At 44.0% G+C, this 20,603-nt stretch overlaps 2 protein-coding genes across 2 annotated transcripts; one reads left to right on the top strand and one right to left on the bottom strand.

The window, feature by feature from the left end:
* Window positions 1–209: 209 nt before the first annotated feature.
* HJURP (Holliday junction recognition protein) lies at window positions 210–9,871 on the bottom strand. The gene is made up of 10 exons (XM_078598368.1): window positions 9,607–9,871; window positions 7,695–7,761; window positions 6,774–6,832; window positions 5,867–5,921; window positions 5,637–5,713; window positions 5,301–5,421; window positions 2,906–4,944; window positions 2,378–2,474; window positions 1,513–1,558; window positions 210–593 (listed from the first exon to the last, which is right to left on the bottom strand). Exons 1-10 carry the CDS (start codon window positions 9,682–9,684, stop codon window positions 494–496), a joined length of 2,739 nt encoding a protein of 912 aa, XP_078454494.1. The 5' UTR covers window positions 9,685–9,871; the 3' UTR covers window positions 210–493.
* Window positions 9,872–9,995: 124 nt separating this feature from the next.
* On the top strand, window positions 9,996–19,514 carry LOC144721054 (charged multivesicular body protein 5-like). Its single transcript, XM_078598369.1, has 8 exons — window positions 9,996–10,718; window positions 13,609–13,713; window positions 13,864–13,910; window positions 14,724–14,817; window positions 15,457–15,528; window positions 15,946–16,054; window positions 16,800–16,915; window positions 17,585–19,514. Exons 1-8 carry the CDS (start codon window positions 10,650–10,652, stop codon window positions 17,633–17,635), a joined length of 663 nt encoding a protein of 220 aa, XP_078454495.1. The 5' UTR covers window positions 9,996–10,649; the 3' UTR covers window positions 17,636–19,514.
* The last annotated feature ends 1,089 nt before the right edge of the window (window positions 19,515–20,603 follow it).

Here is a 20,603-nt window from a genome sequence, read left to right on the forward strand (position 1 = left end):
TATGAATGGGACAAGACGATCAACTTGCTACACTTGAGAACGCAGTTTAACCACAGGCGACGACCCGGTATTGAACCCAGGGTAGCGGCAGTGCCAGCTTCGAACTGCGACAAGAGCCATTTGACCACCACAGGCAACCGCCGTCTAAAACACATCGACGTAACACCAGCGAGCACATTTACACACAAGTCACATTGTAATACCGTAAATAATTTCAAAATTCTTTATTCCACAGTCAACATTAACTTATTTTTGTACAAGAGACCTTGGCAGAGGTATATTTAAGACCAGTTTATTACATTTTTCATTAAAAAATCGACTTAAAAATATGGGATTTGGGTAATTAAAATAGGTACAAAATTACTAACTTATCGTTAATAAAAATGGCCAATATTTGTTTGCCAAAAGATCGCACCGTCTTCGCGTGACTCGTTTTAGTTTGATGCAAGTACGCCGCCGGCTTGTTGGCAGCGAGGCGCCAGCTAGGTCACAATCACAAAAGCTTGCTGTGGCTCTTGAATAGGTGATGGCTTCTGCTGTCCTTCCCGCTGTCGCTTTGATTCGAGTAGCTCAGCTTCCTCGGCATCAGATTTCTGCAAGGTAAACAACCAGCTCGAGATAGGGCAGTGGTTCTTCAACTGGGGGTACGTGGCAATGCCCTAGCAGGTACACGCGAGGTGATTTATAAAGGTGTGACATTATATTATACATGTCATTGGTGAGTAATCATGTATGAATCTGCCAATATAAAATTTAAATCCAAATGGGAACTTATAACGACGTAAAAGACCTTTATTAACTCAATGATCGTAAGCAATGTGGTTTCCAAGGGTAACCAACAAGCGTGAACAAATTACCGTATTTCCCCACATATAACCCGCAGACGCATATACCCCGCAAAAATAGCGTTATGTGTAAAACAAATTTCAGATAGCCCGCATCTCCATATACCCCGCATGCATTCTAATATTTAACGTCGTTACCGCAGTTTAGTTCCATCACATTAATACGCAGTTTACATTTGTAACACTTTCCACTATCAATTGTTAACATTAAAATCATAACGTGCACAAAGAAAACAAACTAACCGGAAACGAGTGAACTTAAAACAGTAAATACGTAACAAAAGTAAATATCCAATAAATAAGTAACACATAACTGGTAGATAAGTAAGTACAGTTTTACTGGTAGCAGATTCATGCCACTTTCTGAATTTGCTAAATATTGTTGCAACCAATTCTCAGATTTGTAACTTGTCATTTTGCCAAAAAGGGGGTCTCCAATAACATCACAGGGTCTTTTGAACCAATTGTAGAATTTAACGGCCAATTGTAGGATATTTACTTTCAACTGTGATCAATGTGTGGCTCAAGTAGCGAGCACACTTTGATCACAGGCTAACCAGATTTCCATAAAAAAACTGGCCCACCTAAGACGACGATTTGAATAGGAAAATTGTACTGTCGGCAATGGTCTATCCAAACACGAGAGCTCCAGTGTGCAGTTCCATACCTGTGGATATTCTCCCTGTGCTTAATGGAGGCTGGACTCCTCAGACCTGCCGAGACAAGAACCAACTCCGTCATTAGAACAGGCATAAACAGTTGGCTATCAAGTCTCTTGTGTGTGTCCGAATTCGACACAAGCACCATTGCAAGGGATCATCATATTCATCGGGTTCAATCGTCATTCTTACAGCAAGTACTGGATTGACCATTTGTAATGTTGGATTATAGGAAATCCAGTTAAGCGACGAGGGAAAACACACGGGAAGTGACAATCTGATCACTTAATACAATCTGATCACTTAATACAATACTTACAATTGATAACAAATAATGGCAATACTTACTTGAAAGTAAGGTTTTGGATTTTTTTTAATAATTTGACGGCAGGGTAGAGGAATCAATTTGGAAGTTCACAATATAAAAGTGGCAAGAAAGTATTGTAGATATAATCAGGAAGAAATGGTTTTGTTTGGTGGGGCACGTGCAAGACAGAGGGCACATTACTGAGACAGGCATTGGAGCGTAGCACCTAGATCAGTGACAAAGAGGTAGACCTAAAGCCAGATAATGGGATCATACTCTTAAAAACATACCTTGGAGGCCAGGTGCCAATTGTCTAATAGCTGCTGGATCTGACAGGATGAAGCGATGGCGAGAGTTGAGGCCATCAATATCACTGGGACTTCGTAGTCAAATCTTACCAGGCATTTATAACATTCACATCCCCACTCAGCTACTCAACTTGAATAGTTCATCTAATAACAGGCACATTATCAGGGGGTACGGTTGCCGTCCTACAATCACGAAGGCACATCCACAGGCAAGAGCACATGCACAGCAGTCACAAAACACAGCTGTTAATCTCTGACCTGATGCAGGGCACGAGGAACGTCGTATGGGGCTACAGGGATGCATTTGCTGATCACTATCTATCTCTTGCAAGCTGTCCAAAGGAAAGTCTGAAATCTGTTGGAAAGAACAGGCAAACAGTGTATTTGAGTGCATCATCAACACCACGTGTTGTTCTGGTATGAATATATTACCACAAAGCATTAATCAATGAGCTATGTGGCTAAACAGATGATCTTTGCCTCCGAGTGGGGGCATGTCAGTGAGGAACACTGGTGGTGCATTGGTGGACACCTGAGCCAGTATTGCAACATCCATCCAGTGCACTTTTACCACCCTATGTGACGTAAAACAAATCATTTAGCCAAGCAAAAAGCAACTCGATGGCAAAAAGTGGCTGCCGTTCTAAAAAAAGTCATATCCTTCTTCAGTAACACTGCTTTATTACAAAATGTATGTAGAGCAGTCTAACCCAGTGCATATATTTTGCTGCTGCTGCTGTTGTGGATGGGAGTGCTTCCGCAGGTGTCTGCGAATGCAAATCTTACCCGACTCAGTCTTCTCGGCAAAGGCGATCTGCACGCGAGGACCGGTGACCTCAAAGACATCAACGACAGCCTTCTGCTAACAGGGGAGCACTCGATGTTGGCCAGAATGTCCAGCCCAGACCTCGTGGCCCTCGCCAATTCCCATTCGCGGCCTCTCGGACTGTGTTCCCGCGCAGCGTTGTAATCACCTGCGTTGGTCTGGACATAGCTCATGGAGTGGGCGAGAGCCTCCGCTCTGAGGGAGTGAGCCCAGTCACTGTGCCTGTGCTCCGAGCGCGGCGAAGGAAATGACAAGGGCACAGACCTATGCCGAAGCAGCGACGGGCTGGCACTACGCCTGTGGTCGCGTGCCTGCTCGCCAGAATTCAGAAAGTGCTTCAACAATTCGCGTTTCCGGTCCGAAGCAGAACTTTGGCTGCCACCGGTGTCACCGCAGTCTCGTTTATCCAGCGTGGCTGCCATGGAAGGACCGTTTGTGTAAAGGAAATGATTCCTGTTGACAAAGGGGACCTGTCTGGAAGTCTTGTCCTGTGGCTTTCCAACTATTTCCAAACGTGGATGGAAATGTACGTCTTGCTCCTCTTCCAAAGACCTATTTACGACATTCTCACTAAGAGGCATCAAGGCCTTCTCCCCTGTGTGTAAGCGTGAGTGCATTCTGCCTTCTTCCTCATCACCACACCACAGGCAATCCAAGTTACAAACCGAGGGCTCCAGCCTTCGAGGTTGTACAAAAACACTGTGGTCTGCAATGGCATACTCAGTACTGTTCACCCCATTGAGTGCATTTGTCACTGCGGCCATGTTTCTACCCTGTGGCAAAACAGACCTTGGCACGGAGGTTTCTGTAGCCACATCCGATGATAGAAAAGCATTCGCCTGACAGACAGAGATGTTAGGGTAAAGCCATCTATTCTTTGGCAACGTGGTTGCATACGACCTCCCATCTGAAGCAAACCTGTGTGTGCTCTCCTGTTCCAATTGCCAGAGGGCCCTGTGGCCCTGAGCAGACTCTGGGGCGTTGGGCATCGACAGAGCCGAGGCTGGTACTAACGAACTCACCTCCTTGTGACTCTCCACCGAGTCATTACCCTTAAAAGTTGAATGAGTAGCCACGGTGGTAGCATTATTCTCAGAAAGCATCAGTTGGTAAAGGTTGTCAAAAGAAACAGAACTGCTTTTCTTACTAGAACTCTGTGATGCGGAGGGCAATGCGCTTTCGGATATTGGTCTGCAGAGCCGCTCACTATGGCTGCATGCTTGATGCGTGCACTCCCTTGGGATGCTCTTCCTTGGGATGGATGCAGTCATGGACTCGGGGAACGTCAATGAGCAGAGCTGCAATGTATTTGCCTCCACTGGGCTGTTCTGGTCACTGCCCAATACCTGCATGAGTGGCTGAGAAGCAGCAGTAACCCCACTATCACGCTGATGGCATCCCTTATCCATACTTCCAAAAGTAAAATGTTCCTTTTCAAAGCAAGAAGGACCAAAAAGATCACTTGGAATATATCGTTTAACGTGACCCACTACGCCACCGATTATACAATCCGTTGCGTCGTCGCTCTCATCAATTTCAGCAGGGTTCCACATCTTTACCAAGCTCTTGCCATAACTCCTCGCGGCGGCATCCAATCGCTTCCGCTCCCGAACCACCCTTGCCCTGCCTGCCGCCAATTGAAAGTGCCCATTCTTTCTCCATATGTGGTGCGATGCACGATGTTTTGTGTGCCGACTGCTGTCCTTGGCGATGAGCTTTGACAGCTTGGCGAGCATGTATGGATACACCTCCCCAATGGTGGAGTTGCTCACGTCCGCTGGTACTGCCTCATCCGAGGATGCTGGACTGGTTTCAGTGGCAGTCCGGTTGATGGGGGCATGGGAGCCTTCAGGTGAAATCTCCATGATGACACACTTGAGCAACTGGCCTCCATGGTGGTTGGTGGCTGTGTGTTGCATTGATGGAGTAGAGGGAAGGTTAACCATCTCAACCGACATGGCTGACGTGTCTTGCTCTTGAAGGCTGCCTTCCAACATGCCTGTCAAGAGGGAATACGTTTAAAGTGTGTTTCACATTTTGTAGAGCTAAATATTAAAATATGTTCTAAAGTGTCTCAAGGCTGGAATTGCATATTGAGCAGTTATCATCGGTCAATGATCCCGAGTTGGCGATGGAATTTCCACAATCAATTAAATGAAAACCACAAATATCACTCTATGGAGACTGGCTCCTGCTATGAGAATGTGAGTTTTCCAGCAGGTGCCAAAGCAGGGAAGCATAGCCCCAAAGATGACTGAGAAGTGAGAAAAATATTAAAGTTGAGCATATTTGCTAAGTTGTCAAAGTGCAGTTTAAGAGTTATATATGCTTTAGAGTAGACGAAAGTGTTTTTACCATTCTCAGTGAGGTACTGCTTTTCATCAAAGCTGTTATCACTTTCATCCAATGCCCCCAGGTTCTCAGAATGGCACAAGGTCTCCTCTTCCTCCTTTGCATGTTGATATTGTTTCACATTCTGAACCAGAGGGTATGCAATCACACCGTCTCAATTAGAAGTTGAACAATTCATATTTCAGGTATTATTTTCTATAACTAAAACATGTTTTATTGTATAAACCTGCCATGTGGGTAATGTAAGTCAACCCCCCTACCGAGAAGTGAGCTCACAACCTTCTGTGCAACCCAGCCACACCTCCCTGTTGACAAGAATAATTAACACAGGGAACCTACCTTCACCTCTCCGTGACGTTTATGTTCACCTTGCATTGATTTTCGATTCTGCACTTGCATCTGATAGACTTGATTCCCTGTACAGTACAATAAAACAGTAATGTACGGAGATCCATTCACTTTTTGGGGTTGTTTGTACAGCAGCATCTGTGGAAGGTGTAAGACTTCTTAACATTGCGATGGTACTGAGTAACTGGATGTTGAATGCACATGTTTATCGAAGTGCTTACTGTTGATTGATGTTGCTTCATTATGTAAAACTTTATTTCTTGTTTCACGACGACTCTGAAAACAAATGTTGGTATGAGCATTTCCAATGTTTAGAATTTGATTAACAAAAACACAACTCTGAAGTGACAAAATAAGGTGATGTTTATCATCTAACTAAGCAAATACTTGAGCAATTAAAAACATCAGAAATAATTTTACAATGCAACTATAAGCAAACATTAAGCTGAAGTTAAATGATGCAATTTTCACGGAGGTAACTGTTGCATTCTTAACGTTACACACACTCCTCTTGCAAAGATGCATCTTTGTGGCTTCAGTTTGTAACACAGTTGCACAGTGCTACACTATTAAAACTTAATCAGAACTCATGTCTCTATGATCGAGCCTGGGATAGATGGTTGGGCCCTGGGAGCTTGTGAATAAAACTACTAAGTAGGCATTTTAAATGAGAAAATAGTAAGTCATAAAGCATAATTTAGCTTGATAAAAGACATTAGTTCAGCTTTCTTCTCAAACATCTCCTAGCTGTCAAACGCATGCTGGATTGAGCATCTGACGACACGATTCTGTAACAGACATAATTGCCTGCAACATTGCTGGATATTTTCAGTTAACTTTCATATTTTGGGAAACAAAATTTACATCTTTGTCATCATTTAAATGCAATAATCGTTAGTTTAAACAACTAATTACAGTAAATATTGACTTAAAGCTTTCGAGACTGCAGGAATTCATATTCTTTGGGTCTTTTGGTAAAGTCACGTGACTTTACCGAAATACCCAAAGAATAACGAACTACAGTACTTATTTTTTGTGTTTTATTCAGGAATATGTTGCATTAACTCAGCAATGCAACCACTAACTCTTCATGGTCTTTTGCTTAACATCTATCTTCCGTGCACTCACCTGCTCTGCCATATGCCTCATATATTCCAAGTCGCCATCTGGATTCCATTTTTTTTCACCTGCATCACATACATACAATATATTGTATTACTTTAAATACTGTACTTCATGTGACATGCCATTCGAACTAAAACGGTAAATATTGACATTAGAGCACTTTAATTATTTACGCGTTAGATATTAACAAACTTAAAAAATGTACGGTACTACTGTACCAAATGATGGCCTTAATATAGTCCGTGTGTAGCAACATCGCTGGATGTCACCATGATGTAAGTGCAGTGCCGGCACTAGAGGGCACGGTGTGTGTGTGTGCCAACCTAAGAGAGGTCGGGTAAGGCCATGGCACTCTGGTTGACCCGGGAGGACACGTGACCAGGTTGAATGACAGGGAGGCCCCAAGAGGGGGCTAGGAGGGTCACGTGATTGGAACCCAGGTTCTTCCCGATGGTTCTGGAAGGGGGGCGTGGCCAAGGGCGGAGCCGGCCACGCTACAGAGAATATAAGCCGAGTCCGGAGACGGATCGGGGTTGTCCGTCCCGGGAAATAAACCCTTCATCTACCATCTCCGTTCTACGAGTCTTCCAGCACGTGGACCCGGGCCGTATGTTGTTGAACCCGGAGTTAATAGTTACTCAGTAGCCAGTGTAGTTAGCCAGGTGGTCACCACCCTAGGCTGTTGTCTTGTTAAAGGGGAAGTCACCCCGTTGTGTTGGAACTAAATAAATGCACTACCTCCAAGTCTAAGAGTGCGACTCGGTTGAACCCACTACACGTGCATGCAGACTGGAGGAATCCGATAAGATATTTCACGGGTGTCAGCAAGCTAAAACAAATATTACCACTTCAAGATACGGTACAACATGGTAAAAAGACCGCGTGACATTTAAAGACGTGTCCACAAAGACACCGAGGCCATACCGAACTTGGTAACGTAGATCATCCTGTCGAGGTCAACGATGGGAGCATCTTCAAATGGATGTGAATACTGCAAAGACAACAACAAAAAAGCATTGCATTATTTTTGGGGGTTTTATATTGGATCAGGAATATTTAAACGTGATTATTTGATGAATCGTGAGTAATAATGGTTACCAAATACGAAGCCAACTCTATGGTCAATGCCCCTTAACCCTGTTCAATGCGCATCGGTGTACATTTACAGCCCCTCAAAATCCACTGCTGGATGAGGGCCTCCCCGCGCAGTGCAAATCGTGCATCATTGTGCTCCGTAAGCTGTAAAAGGCCAACCACACGTATTGCTGCAACAGCTTGACATTTAATACTGTACTAAACCACCCTACCACAGCTGCTATAGAACAATTTCGATGGCATTGATCGTAACAATTGAACAGAAACCAATTATAACCCAAACTCAGACCCGTCACTGGAAGTTGTCCCCCCCCCCCCATCCATTTGTCATTCAACTGCCGGATGGCGGCCTCCACCCTCTCCGCGCTGGTGATGATTTGGGGGGGTATCTGACCATACTTCACCACGTCGTGCTGGTGATGATGGGGGGGGTATCTGACCATACTTCACCACGTCGTGCTGGTGATGATGGGGGGGGGTATCTGACCATACTTCACCACGTCGTGCTGGTGATGATGGGGGGGGGGGGTATCTGACCATACTTCACCACGTCGTGCTGGTGATGATGGGGGGGGTATCTGACCATACTTCACCACGTCGTGCTGGTGATGATGGGGGGGGGGGGGGGTATCTGACCATACTTCACCAAGTCGTGCTGGTGATGATGGGGGGGGGGGTATCTGACCATACTTCACCACGTCGTGCCGGTGATGATGGGGGGGTATCTGACCATACTTCACCACGTCGTGCTGGTGATGATGGGGGGGGTATCTGACCATACTTCACCACGTCGTGCTGGTGATGATGGGGGGGGGTATCTGACCATACTTCACCACGTCGTGCTGGTGATGATGGGGGGGGGGTATCTGACCATACTTCACCACGTCGTGCTGGTGATGATGGGGGGGGGGGTATCTGACCGTACTTCACCACGCCGTGCTGGTGATGATGGGGGGGGTATCTGACCATACTTCACCACGTCGTGCTGGTGATGATGGGGGGGGGTATCTGACCATACTTCACCACGTCGTGCCGGTGATGATGGGGGGGGTATCTGACCATACTTCACCACGTCGTGCTGGTGATGATGGGGGGGGGTATCTGACCATACTTCACCACGCCATGCCGGTGATGATGGGGGGGGTATCTGACCATACTTCACCACGTCGTGCTGGTGATGATGGGGGGGGTATCTGACCATACTTCACCACGTCGATTTAGTGCGGCTTGGTGAAAAGGGCTGGGCGGGCGAGCAGGAAGATGACCTCTGGGTGGCCGGGCTCACAGTTGCATTGCGATCACCACGGAGCCATTCATTCACCAGGACCCTCAACAAGGCCCCTCCGGCATCGCTTGAAGTCACGCAAAGCCCCTTTTTGGCCCCATGCGCTTAAACCTTCAACGTTGCGAGTTCAACCCCCGATTAAGCCTCGAGAGCGGAGCGGAGTTCAAAAGAACTCACAAACACTTAGTGAAAGACCCAACGCAGAAGATCCCCCTGGGTTTTAATCTTCCACCAAGTCCACGGCCCACACGAAATCGCATCCACTGCACAAACCGTGTCAACAGCAGATGCGGACACCCCGATGACGACAACGATGATGCACAAATGTAAACTTTAAACAAAACTCAGCAGTTGTTTGCCGTGCAATCATCTCCATCGGCAAGCCATCAAAGACATCACAAGGCCACTGCACCACCGGCCCCTGCAGCGCACACGCTGCCCCGTCGTCGTCGTCACCTTCTCGAATATGAGCTCAAGCCTCCGCCTGAAGCGCCTCTCGTTGCCTTGAAGATTCTTGTGCAGAGAGTCGTCCATGGCGGATCACGGACGGACGGAGCGACCGAGCAAGCAAGCAAACTCGCGTGCTAGTGACTGAGCTAGTTATCGATCTAGTTATCGATCTAGTTATCGATCTAGTGACCGAGTGAACGGGCCGCAGCAGCGGCAGCGCCGTGTCTGCCGCCGTTCAAATCTAACCGGCTTCCCACGTGACCCGTGGCAGCGCCGCCTCCCATTGGTCCGCGACGGCGCTCCAACTCGCAAGCGGATTGGATGGCTGCGGGTTGTTTTTAACGGTTTTGGTCACGTGGTTCAAGGGGGTAAGGGGGGGGCCGCGGGGGTTTCTTAGGATTCAACCGCTCCGAATGGTTGCTGTGACATGCGTAAATATTGCAATAAACATTGTGATAATTCTAGATTTGAAGCTTTCGTGACTGCAAGGATTCATACTCTTAGGTTTTTCGGTAAAGTCACGTAGGTAAAACATAATAGAAATACAATTATTGTTATTGTGATAATGTTGCGTCGTTAAACATAAGGTTTGTCATGTAACACAAAACGTGCAGATTAGTTACGACTCCAACATAAGCGGTGCGTTGTAAATGCTGCGGGTTTACTCTCCGACACACCGGTGTGCTGTACGGCAGTCAGTGCACTGGGTGCGTAGACGTCCCCAGAGTTCAATTATCGCTCAGAAGAACGCCCCCCTTGTCTCGCTCATCACATCGTCTCGCTCTAGCACGGGTCTCCGGTAGAGCGATTTGTGCATTGCCATGGAGAATTGTGGCTATCGCATACACAATAAGCACACCGCGCCCGTGGTTTCTTTTTAAAAACGCGTTTTGGATCAGCTGAGCGCGGTGCCCCTTCCCGGCTTCCGTAGGAGGCGTCGTCACCACTGACAGGCCGGCAAGCCCCAAGCCGAGCCACACAACAACAACAATAATAAACAAACAAGACTCATCTATAACAACAATTAGACAGGCAGCCTCTCAGCAGACATGAACAGGATCTTCGGGCGGGGCAAGGCGAAGGTGCCGCCAGCCAGCCTCACGGACTGCATTGCCAATGTAAGTGGAAGGGAGATTCCGCGAGACAGGAAAGGCCTCTGTCAGTGGGAAGTGATGAATGCCATTACATTTGGATCTTCATAATTCGGCCCCTTATTCAGTCAGTGTTGCCCGTGTTGTATTCCAGACTGGATTGCGCTAGCGTCGAGGGCTACGCGAACTCTGGCTAACTCCTTGATGTGAACCCACTTTCATGTTTCTCAATTAAAAATGTCAATTATTCAGGATGCACTGGGTTAGTCACGGGCTATAAAGCCGAAGGTGGCTCTGGTGCCAGTTGTTGGTCTATGAGATTGTGTTACAATTGCAGGATGAGCTCTGTGTGCGTTTAACCCCTACGGCCCAATGTGTCTTCTTGTCGAGCTTACCACAGGCATGCTGCTGCTCGTTAAATGGATACGCCCAATTCTCACCTAGAGCTTCACATAAAACAAGTGATACTGGTAGGAACCTCCTGGTTACACCAGCCCACAGGGGATTGTTGTGTCCGTCCGTCGTGCAGGGAGGGGCTGGGTGGGGAGCGGCTGGGTGGGGAGGGGCTAGGTGGGGAGGGGCTGGGTGGGGAGGGGCTGGGTGGGGAGGATCTGGTCACCCCGTGGTGCCCTTATAAAACTCAACGTTTAACCTACTCACGCCGGCTTGTGCCCGCCCTCACAGTCGGGCATATTTGCGGAATACACCACGCCGCCGTTGACCCTGGCCATTGACCGAGCAACCCAACGTTCCTACCAGTTCCCTCCGCAGGAATGTGTTGTTAACAGGTAGTAATAACGAGGTGCATTGCAAGCCGCTATGATGAAAAATGCTCAATGTTAATTAAGTTACTAATTTCCAAAAAATATGGATAAATACTATGTAAGCCCAATGACAAAGCAATACATGAACAATGGGCAAGACAACCCCCGAGTTCGTAATGCTGATCAAACTCATTTACACGTCGATATAATTTTTTATAAAAATTTGTATATGGCTCAATATTAATAAAATACTCTTTGGTTCTTTCGGTAAAGTCACGTAGGTAGAAATAAAATACTTATATAAGTAATTAGGCATTAAGGTAAATATTGAATTATTTCTACCTACGTGACTTTACCGACAGAACTAAAGAGTATGGATTCCTGCAGTCACGAAAGCTTCAAATCTAGATAAATAAAATAATACAATGTATGCCATAATGATTATATAATAAGACCAATGGTGGTATTTCCAATACCAAAAGCTATGGAATGGTAAGTTTGACAGCAATAAGGACTTCATGCTAATCCACGCCTTCCTTTGACTCAGTGGTCTCAATTAGTCCGAGAATACAGTACTGTAACAATAGCAATCGTAAAAAACATTTTGTAGAGCGAGGCATCGCTCACAGTCATTGCTGACAGGTCACTGTCTGGGTGACCACTGGACCGTTTAGAGAGACGCTTCTGAGTGTCCGCCCTACCTCCACGTACTGTATCGTGTACAAGAGAGAGCAGGAATCTACCCCCTATGTCTCTGCAGTGGCCATGCAGAGGTTGGTGTTCTCCAACTCAACCTCTTTTCTTCATCTCTCTCTCTTCAAGCGATGAATAAGCTGTCCCCTTGCAGTAGTAGGTCCTTGTCCCCGGTGGACTGGCATGTGGTCTTCCCCATTTGGGGACAGACCACCCCTCACCTCTTCCCGAGCCGCGTATCAGTGGCAGGTGAGATTAGATTGGCAGGCCCGGGTTGCAGACTGTGCATCCACCTCAGTCCCGGCCTCTGGCGGCCTCCGCTGCAGTGACCTGGCCGATGTGGAGGCCCGGCTGGAGGTCCGACTGGCCGCTTCGCAAACATTCGCAGGGTGACCCAATGAATGTGGGTGCTCCCAATGACTATAAAACTCAGCCTTTAAGTACTGTCGTTAACCTTACATTTATCACAGAGATATTCATATTTCTTTATTACGCGAAGCCATCACAAATTTGATGTGGTTCACAGACGATTATAGCCGTTTCACAGTAGCGGACGATGTTGTGAAACGGCTTAATCCAACTCGGTAATTTTTCTAGTCATTAAAAAGTGGAAGATTGGGACCATCACTTTCCCCACTCTTTTTCGAATAAAGTCACGGGAACTTTGACGTCCCCTGGGAAAGCAGATGGTGTGTATGTTTTTGGTCAGGGGCGGTTTCTTCATTAGGGCGATTGGGCGACACACCACCAATGTCATTCAACCACAGAGTCACGCTAGCCGTCACTGTGCCTCTGGATATAGTCCAATCAGCATCATGCTATGTTCTGTGGAGTACCGCCTCTTTTTGGGCGATTTCCCTCCAGCTGAGAATCGCCCCGAGTGGTCCCATAGACTTACATTCAAAGATGTTTTTTTTCGAACGGGGGCGCTGCAATGCATTCTCTGGCTTCCGGGAGGGCTCGCCCTAACGTGCTTACGTCATCATACGTGCTTACGTCATCATACGTAAGCACGTTTCATCCAATATAATTTGTCGCCACCTAGTGGAATCTTTAATAAAATAAACTTGAGTGGTTTGTTTTAATAGTGAGTATAGAAACAAACAAGATGTATTGTAAGAGTCACTTTATTTTTCATTAATATTAAAGAAGTGAAGTTGCCTTTACATGCTTAAGCTGTTAATTTATCCATTGCATGGGTGGACCTTATCAATCATCCAGACATTTGCCCCCCCTGAGAGATTTTGCAGGAGCCGCCACTGTTTTTGGTTAATATGCCCGCGGTAGTAACCAGAGCAGTCACTGGGCTGGAAATACGAACCTTAGCAACAAGCGGCCAACACGCCACACGTCTCCGCCATGTCACCACCCAAAAAGAATCATAATAATAAACATAACTCACAAGACAACCAATAATTAAGATAACGCTGATAATACCATGAACAATTCTGGACTGGCAGGTGGAGAGTCGAGGGGAATCTATCGACAAGAAAATCACCAGGCTGGAAGTGGAGCTGAAAAAGTACAAAGACCAGATGAACAAAATGAGGGATGGACCTGCCAAGGTGCACACACACACACACTTTGGTTCAGCTTCAGTTGTATGCTCAGAGATTGTCGATGACGTGGCTGCCGTTTCAACGTTCAATTATGACAAGCAACTGTATGAGCAGTGATTGTTTACAGGTATAAAGTAATTTCGTGTTTCCATTCAGAACCTTGTGAAGCAAAAGGCTTTGAGAGTCCTCAAGCAAAAACGAACGTAAGTGGCATCTTTATTCGTAAAATGGATTCTCATTGAGAATGGATCATAATAAATTGATTCACCAAAGATGTAATTTCGATTTAAAGCTTTCGTGATTGCAGGGATTCATCTTGGTTCTTTCGGTAAAGTCACATAGAAGGGAAATAATAAAACTTAAACATAATAAAATACAATTGTATTAAAATAATAAAAATAAAACATAATAAAATACAAAAAATACAATTGTATTTTATTATTATTTTATTATTTCCATTCTACATGACTTTACCAAAAGATCCAAGAAGAAAGATGTAATTGTTTTGCAGCTTATTTATATTACACATTGATTTCCCTAAACAGCATCATGACTAGCAAAATGCAAAGATTAAATTGTGTCCATTTTTCTCAAGTGAAAGTATGTTGTTGCTCAAATTATAATTGGAGAGATGCTTTCCTCTGCTGGTGGCTACGGAACAGTTGTACGCATTCCACATTTAAAAAGCTGGAGTCAGTCTCTGCATCGTATTACCACTGCTGACTTCTATATATCGGTGCTCATGCAAGGGATGAGAGGCTGACTTAACCCCCAACTGGAAATGTAACCCACCTGACCAGCTATATTTGGGCGGACTTTAGTCAAGTAAATTGTTTTGATTGAGTTTGAGCTTAGTTTAATCCAGTGATTCCATGTTACTTATTGTTTTTGCTGTAACCAGACTTTTAAACATTTTCATTTATTGCCCAGTGGGTGTTTACCTGTGCCAACATAAACAACAACACATTTTTAGAACACCTCTCACCATTGTTACTCTGTGGTTCATACAATCTCAGGTACGAACAGCAGAGGGACAACCTGAACCAGCAATCCTTCAACATGGAGCAAGCAAACTACACTATCCAGACACTCAAAGACACAAAAACCACGGTATGTTACATTTTTATTGACAAGTTGATTTTACGTGCAGGAAAACAGTTTAAACCTTACATAATACATCCGGAGGCTATGTATCATGCATATAATGGTATTTAATTAAACTAGTTTTTGAAACCATGATTGCGTAGCAAAATAAAAATTGAGTTGTAGACAAGTACAAACTAAATATTTAATCGCTTGCAACACTCCCAACTAATGATTCAATTGCTTGTCACAAACCGTGACAATAAGTATGAAGGAATACTTATTTTTTGTGTTAATTTTTTACTGTTTCATTGGTGCCATCTTTTTTTAATATTTTCATTATCCTTACTTTAACACTTGCACTTAATTTCCACATCATAAATACTGTCATTGATTCTCACACACTCGATTACGTGCATATACGATTAATTATTTCAATGAATGGACCCAACCCTAAACTATGGATCAATTGAGCTGATCCATGCTGGATCTGCACAATTGAACAATTCTGAGGAATTTATTGGAATAGTGTATCAGATGGGTTTATTTAGAATGAGATCAGAGCCACATGATTGTATATTTTTTAAACCTGAACTGCACATTGCTAATGTCTCAATTGTTGACAGCATGCAAATGCTACTCTCCTTTACCGATCATTGTGTGCAGGTCGATGCAATGAAGATCGGTGCAAAGGAAATGAAGAAAGCATACAAACATGTTGATCTAGAAGACATTGAGGTAATCATTTACATTATATAACCGTGTAGGGTACCAATCCATGGGTCATTGTATTGCACAATCCGCAATGCACGTACAGATGTTAAGAAGAAACGAATGGTAAGTGCCATATGTATTCATAAGATACGCATCAAGTTTTGGTTTATACCAATTTGGAAAGGGAAGCCATTTGTCTCTTTAAACCTGTGCATTTGCTTACAATCCAGCTAGAGGCAGAATCGTCTGGGATTCCCTCTGGTGGCACCCCACTGGGATGGATGGATGAGTTCCATTTTGTTGGAGGTAAATGGTTGTATGGAGAGACTGGCCTCCCCCATGAAATGTGGAATGTCCGCTACTAACCCATGTCGACCAGTAGAGATATGTGTTGGCTCGTTGCTTCTTTGAATAGGGAGGCACTTTGACTTGTCTTTATAGGATTTACAAGATCAGATGGAAGACATGATGGGTGAAGCTGATGAAATTCAGGAGGCGCTGGGCAGGAGCTATGGAATGCCAGAGGTGGACGATGATGAACTTGAAGCAGGTATGAATTGTTAAGTGATGGTTTGGCCAGATGTAGGGGTGTCAGTTATATTGACCTCAAGTGATAAAAGAGAAGATACCAGTTGTGTATTTCAATCCAAATACTGCTTCTTAGCATATTGATGTGCTTCAAGGACATTGCAGAAGTCAGCCATTATGTACCAATCATGCAACAGAAATACACAATCCTGTGCAATTTCAGAATATCGGAAACCTGAGTTAGGAGGATTTAACTCAGAAGGGTTGCAACTTTAAATCCTGATCATGAGTCAGTTTAGACCAACACACATTGGGGGCCAATATGATGAACACTTCTTTAGATGCTAACAGTGGGTGTGCCATGGAATTAATGGTTCTTGCTGTGAGGATTTTGAGTTTCCATCTCTGGCTGGCTCACTGTGTTTAGAAACCTGGTTTGGTCTGTCTGGACACAAGCAGGTGGTGTAAACATAGCTACAGTTAGTGGGACCTTTCTGGTCCAAAGTGATTCACGTGGACCATAAACGTTGATGTCAGTTGGCACAAACAAGCTATTGCATCTCCCTGAAGTGTGTTTGCATGTCGTCACACTCAAGGAGTGTACAGCACACATTCAATTTGGAGTGAATGTCACATTACGTCATCTGTGATGTCCATAAACGGACTTGACCTTCCCCTGTTTGAATACACGTACTAGCTCCCTTGAGCCACCCAATCACCTCCATAATAGCTTTGAAACATCTGTCGTTGATGCATTGTGTTGACAGAGCTGGAGGCCCTGGGGGATGAGCTCTTGGCGGATGAAGATGCATCTTACCTGGATGAAGCATCTACTGCCCCGGCTGCTCCAGACTCAGTCCCCAATGACAAGACCACCACAAAGGTATACAAAAGAAGTGTCCTTTATATTTCCTGGGTGTCTCAATTGCATTGCAAGTAGTTTGAATGTGAGAGGAAACTGCAGTAGCTTGGAAAAAACACTCAAAATGTTGCACAGATAGGTCTCAAACCCAATTGCTGGACTGACATCTCCCGGTCACATTGCAGCCCTGGGGATGTGGAAATCTTATAGGGCTTGATAAAATGTGTGCGGCCTGCTCAACCCTACTCTCAAAGTAATAGATCACACGTGTGTTCATAAGGTGCTCGGGAAAGGAAAATTCTCAAGGCTACTTGTTTACTGAATTATTACTTTGGGAGTGTGCCAAGGGCATCCTTTTTTACGTCCCAGGAAATTGGGTTTGAAGCAGTTTGTATGCCTCCTTTCGAGATTTTTTTTCTTGTGTTTTCAATCGTACACTCGCATAGTTTAGTCTGTATTATTCTACAATTATATCACTTCGATCAGAAGACATTTTAGTTAACATCATAGTTATTTTTTTACAAAGGCTCTGGTGAACAAAATTGTATAATTATTACTATTTATGTGTTTACTATAATGTTACGTGGAATTGAGATTTCAATTCAAGGATCGATTGTTGGCAAGTTATTTGCTTTCAGCCGAAATGTAAAACGAATACCACTGACAACATTGTGATGTGTGTTTCTGCAGGATGGAGTGCTGGTGGATGAATTTGGTTTGCCACAGATACCTGCTTCATAAACTACTCGAAATACCAAACTGATAATGATTGGTTCATGTTATTGGCTAATAGTTTCACGTGAAATTGCATGTAAAATCCCTAACAAAGCAGGTCTCTGGTAGGAAAGATTAGCTTGAAAGTTGTATTTTACATTGTTGACTTACTTAGAAGGGATAGGCCCTCATACCAAGAAGTGCAATCAGCACTATAAATGCATTCATCTGTCTTATGTGTTGATAAACGAGGATGTATTCCTCTACCCTTATTTTCTCAATTTATCTTTTGAGCACTCCGTACATTTAATGGAGACTTTGCCAATTCATATGCATTCATGGTGTTTCTTGCTTTTGTATTATCATCAACTTCTTGACACTGTAAAGGCAGCTATGTTTGCAACCATTGCAAAATAAGGCCCAAAGTTTCTTAGTTTTACTAATTACACTAATAACCCTGAGCCCAGTGGTTGTGAGAATTCCACATTCCTATGGCGAGGGTCTGTATCGTTAAAAACAGCCACTGTTGACTCTCTGTACAGTGATACTGGATTATTTATAAACCCTAGAAGGATGATAAACTGATTTCACCCACAACCAGGATTTTTCATTGGTCTTTTGATTTAAATCGAGCACTACCACCTGACTGAATGTTAACTTGACATTACTATATTACTGTAATTATGTTCATGCATTATATGTTAATACTCTTCATGGAACAATTTACTCTACGATTACATTAATTGGCACCATTCAGGGTCACAACTTGATTAAATAATTATTTTTGTCACTATCCACGTAGAATCCATAGTAGCTGGATTTTCCATGAACCAATCGTATAACACATTAGAAAAGAATACATCCGCAATTTAGTGTATGGTTCACAGCTGAGAACTTTATTTATATCAAATATGCCGAATGACGTATTATATTAGCGATATGACTAGTAACGTACCTGCATATCTAAAACTCTTATTTTATGTATAGGCACAATTGAAGTGTTGCTTTGTGTTAGCAAATGGAAAGTTATTTAATGTATCCGAAAACATGGAGTTATGTTTATGGTAAGTTAAGGTCATTGTTTCTTGGTCTCAAAGCCCGCAAAGAGCTACGAAACAGTGCTCTGTAAGCTAAAGTTGCACATGTACATATATTTCGATATGGAAAGTGTCCACGTAGTATTAACAAAAAAGTATTTTGTATTTCAAATAAAAAAAATTGGGCTGATTGTGGTGTAACGTACGGGAGTTTGAACTGGCTTCTAACCCAGTGGTGACGCTACGAAACGCGGTGGCCAGGCAAACGCCCTGGAACTGTACAACGTGCAAGCACGGAGAAGCGACGTAACGCGCATTTATTATTGGTATTTAAAAGTAAAATTCCCCAACAAAATGTAACTGGAAGAAGAACGGTAATAACGTAACATGTGAGACGTAAACCGAATTCAATGTTAATTTATGTCAAAATGAATTACCGTAAATCTAACATGGAGAGTGGGTTCACCTGTACTCGATTTGGATAATAGTCGGCGCTCCCGACTGGCAGATTTGCCCGATTGCAGGCCTGGTGCTGTCACCATGGGGGGGGTGATCTTTCAGATGTTTCAGATGAGATGTGATGATATCATGCAATTTATATTATACTTTTGTTTTAAGCATATTGAAGATGCGATATTTATCTTGCAAACATTTAGTGATGTTAATTATACACGTAGAATGCAGCTACATTAGAAGCGAATTACATTGTGTAAATAGTGTGCTAAAATTTTGAAATAAAACTTGTTTGTGTGTATTTATAATCAGTTTCCAGTCCCGAGAGGGGAAAGGATTCTAGGTAAAGTGTAAGAAGCATCAGTTATGAAGGTGTAATGCATTGGTCAATAAACGTACACAAGATGTAATGGTGATGGAGTGTGCTAGACATTTGTGACTGAACCAAAGTGTAAATAAGTAATATTTAAAAATACTTTTTAAAAACACGCTTTACCGTACGAGTAATGGCAGAACTCCACGACTCCAGGAAGTGGCCCCGAAGCTTGCCATAACGTAAGGGACCTTGGCCAATTACAGCCAACGTCAGTTGAGCGTGGACATAAATATCAAGAGGAAGTACAGTTTAAGAAAATACTTGAATTGCATGACATGAGACCTTTGCCAGTAGCAAGATATAGTAATAGGTTTTTACCCTTTTATCTGGCAACAAAACTGACACCTTTATACAAGGGATCGTGTTTGCATTAACCACAACACTTGCGGTAAAAATGCAAACAGAAAGACAACTGATAATGTATGCACTGTCCTTAAAATGGACCCGAGACAGCTTTTCTTAGAGCCCAACCTCACATGGTGTTGGACCAGATGACGCCAAAAGGGGCACAACTCAAAGACAACACAGTATTGTGAGCTCGGGGTAAGCATTTACATTATAATGTAAATGCATTTTGACCGCAAGTGTTGTGGTTCTTGCAAACATGATCCCTTCTATAAAGGTGTCAGTTTTGTTGCCAGATAAAAGGGTAAAAACCCTATTACATGACTTGGTTATAGCATGGGCCGGTATGCAGGCGGTCAAACAACTGTCGAGTATTGAACCACACGTGTTTGACAACAAATCAGCGGCATGCAGAGCACAGATCGTGCAGTGTAAGGCCACGCTTCGCATTGAACAACCATTACAGTCATGGCTCTGTGGTTTATTGAAGTGTACAGCACAAGTGTGTTGGGGTCAGTGCACCTCGAAGTGCATTCCTTTCAATTCTCGACATTCACTGGTGCTCAATGCATGCTCATTGGCCACCTATAGGCACTGCGGTAGTATCAGCACTTCACACAATGCAACGCCCGTCATTTCAACTGTCGAGTACACCACGATACGTGCTATAATACAACAAACTACTTTAGTTGCGGTCAAAAGTACGTCTCGCCACTTTAATTGACATTCATATTTAATTTCCGAAACAAATTGCTGGTGTTGATTGAACCATTCCGTTTTCATT

The sequence above is a fragment of the Lampetra planeri genome, chromosome 10 (assembly GCF_965212315.1).
Source record: "Lampetra planeri chromosome 10, kcLamPlan1.2.h2, whole genome shotgun sequence".
In the NCBI taxonomy this organism is placed as follows: Eukaryota; Metazoa; Chordata; class Hyperoartia; order Petromyzontiformes; family Petromyzontidae; genus Lampetra; species Lampetra planeri.

What these genes read in the sequence shown, in the direction of transcription:
- HJURP (XM_078598368.1), bottom strand. Translation starts at nt 9,684, where the DNA reads ATGGACGACTCTCTGCACAAGAATCTTCAAGGCAACGAGAGGCGCTTC. An exon ending in TTCCTCGTGCCCTGCATCAG is followed by an intron (nt 1,559 to 2,377) that starts GTCAGAGATTAA and finishes TTGTCTCGGCAG; the next exon opens with GTCTGAGGAGTCCAGCCTCC. An exon ending in CACAGGGAGAATATCCACAG is followed by an intron (nt 594 to 1,512) that starts GTATGGAACTGC and finishes TTTACCTTGCAG; the next exon opens with AAATCTGATGCCGAGGAAGC.
- LOC144721054 (XM_078598369.1), top strand. Translation starts at nt 10,650, where the DNA reads ATGAACAGGATCTTCGGGCGGGGCAAGGCGAAGGTGCCGCCAGCCAGC. An exon ending in TGAGGGATGGACCTGCCAAG is followed by an intron (nt 13,714 to 13,863) that starts GTGCACACACAC and finishes GTTTCCATTCAG; the next exon opens with AACCTTGTGAAGCAAAAGGC. An exon ending in TTGATCTAGAAGACATTGAG is followed by an intron (nt 15,529 to 15,945) that starts GTAATCATTTAC and finishes TTGTCTTTATAG; the next exon opens with GATTTACAAGATCAGATGGA.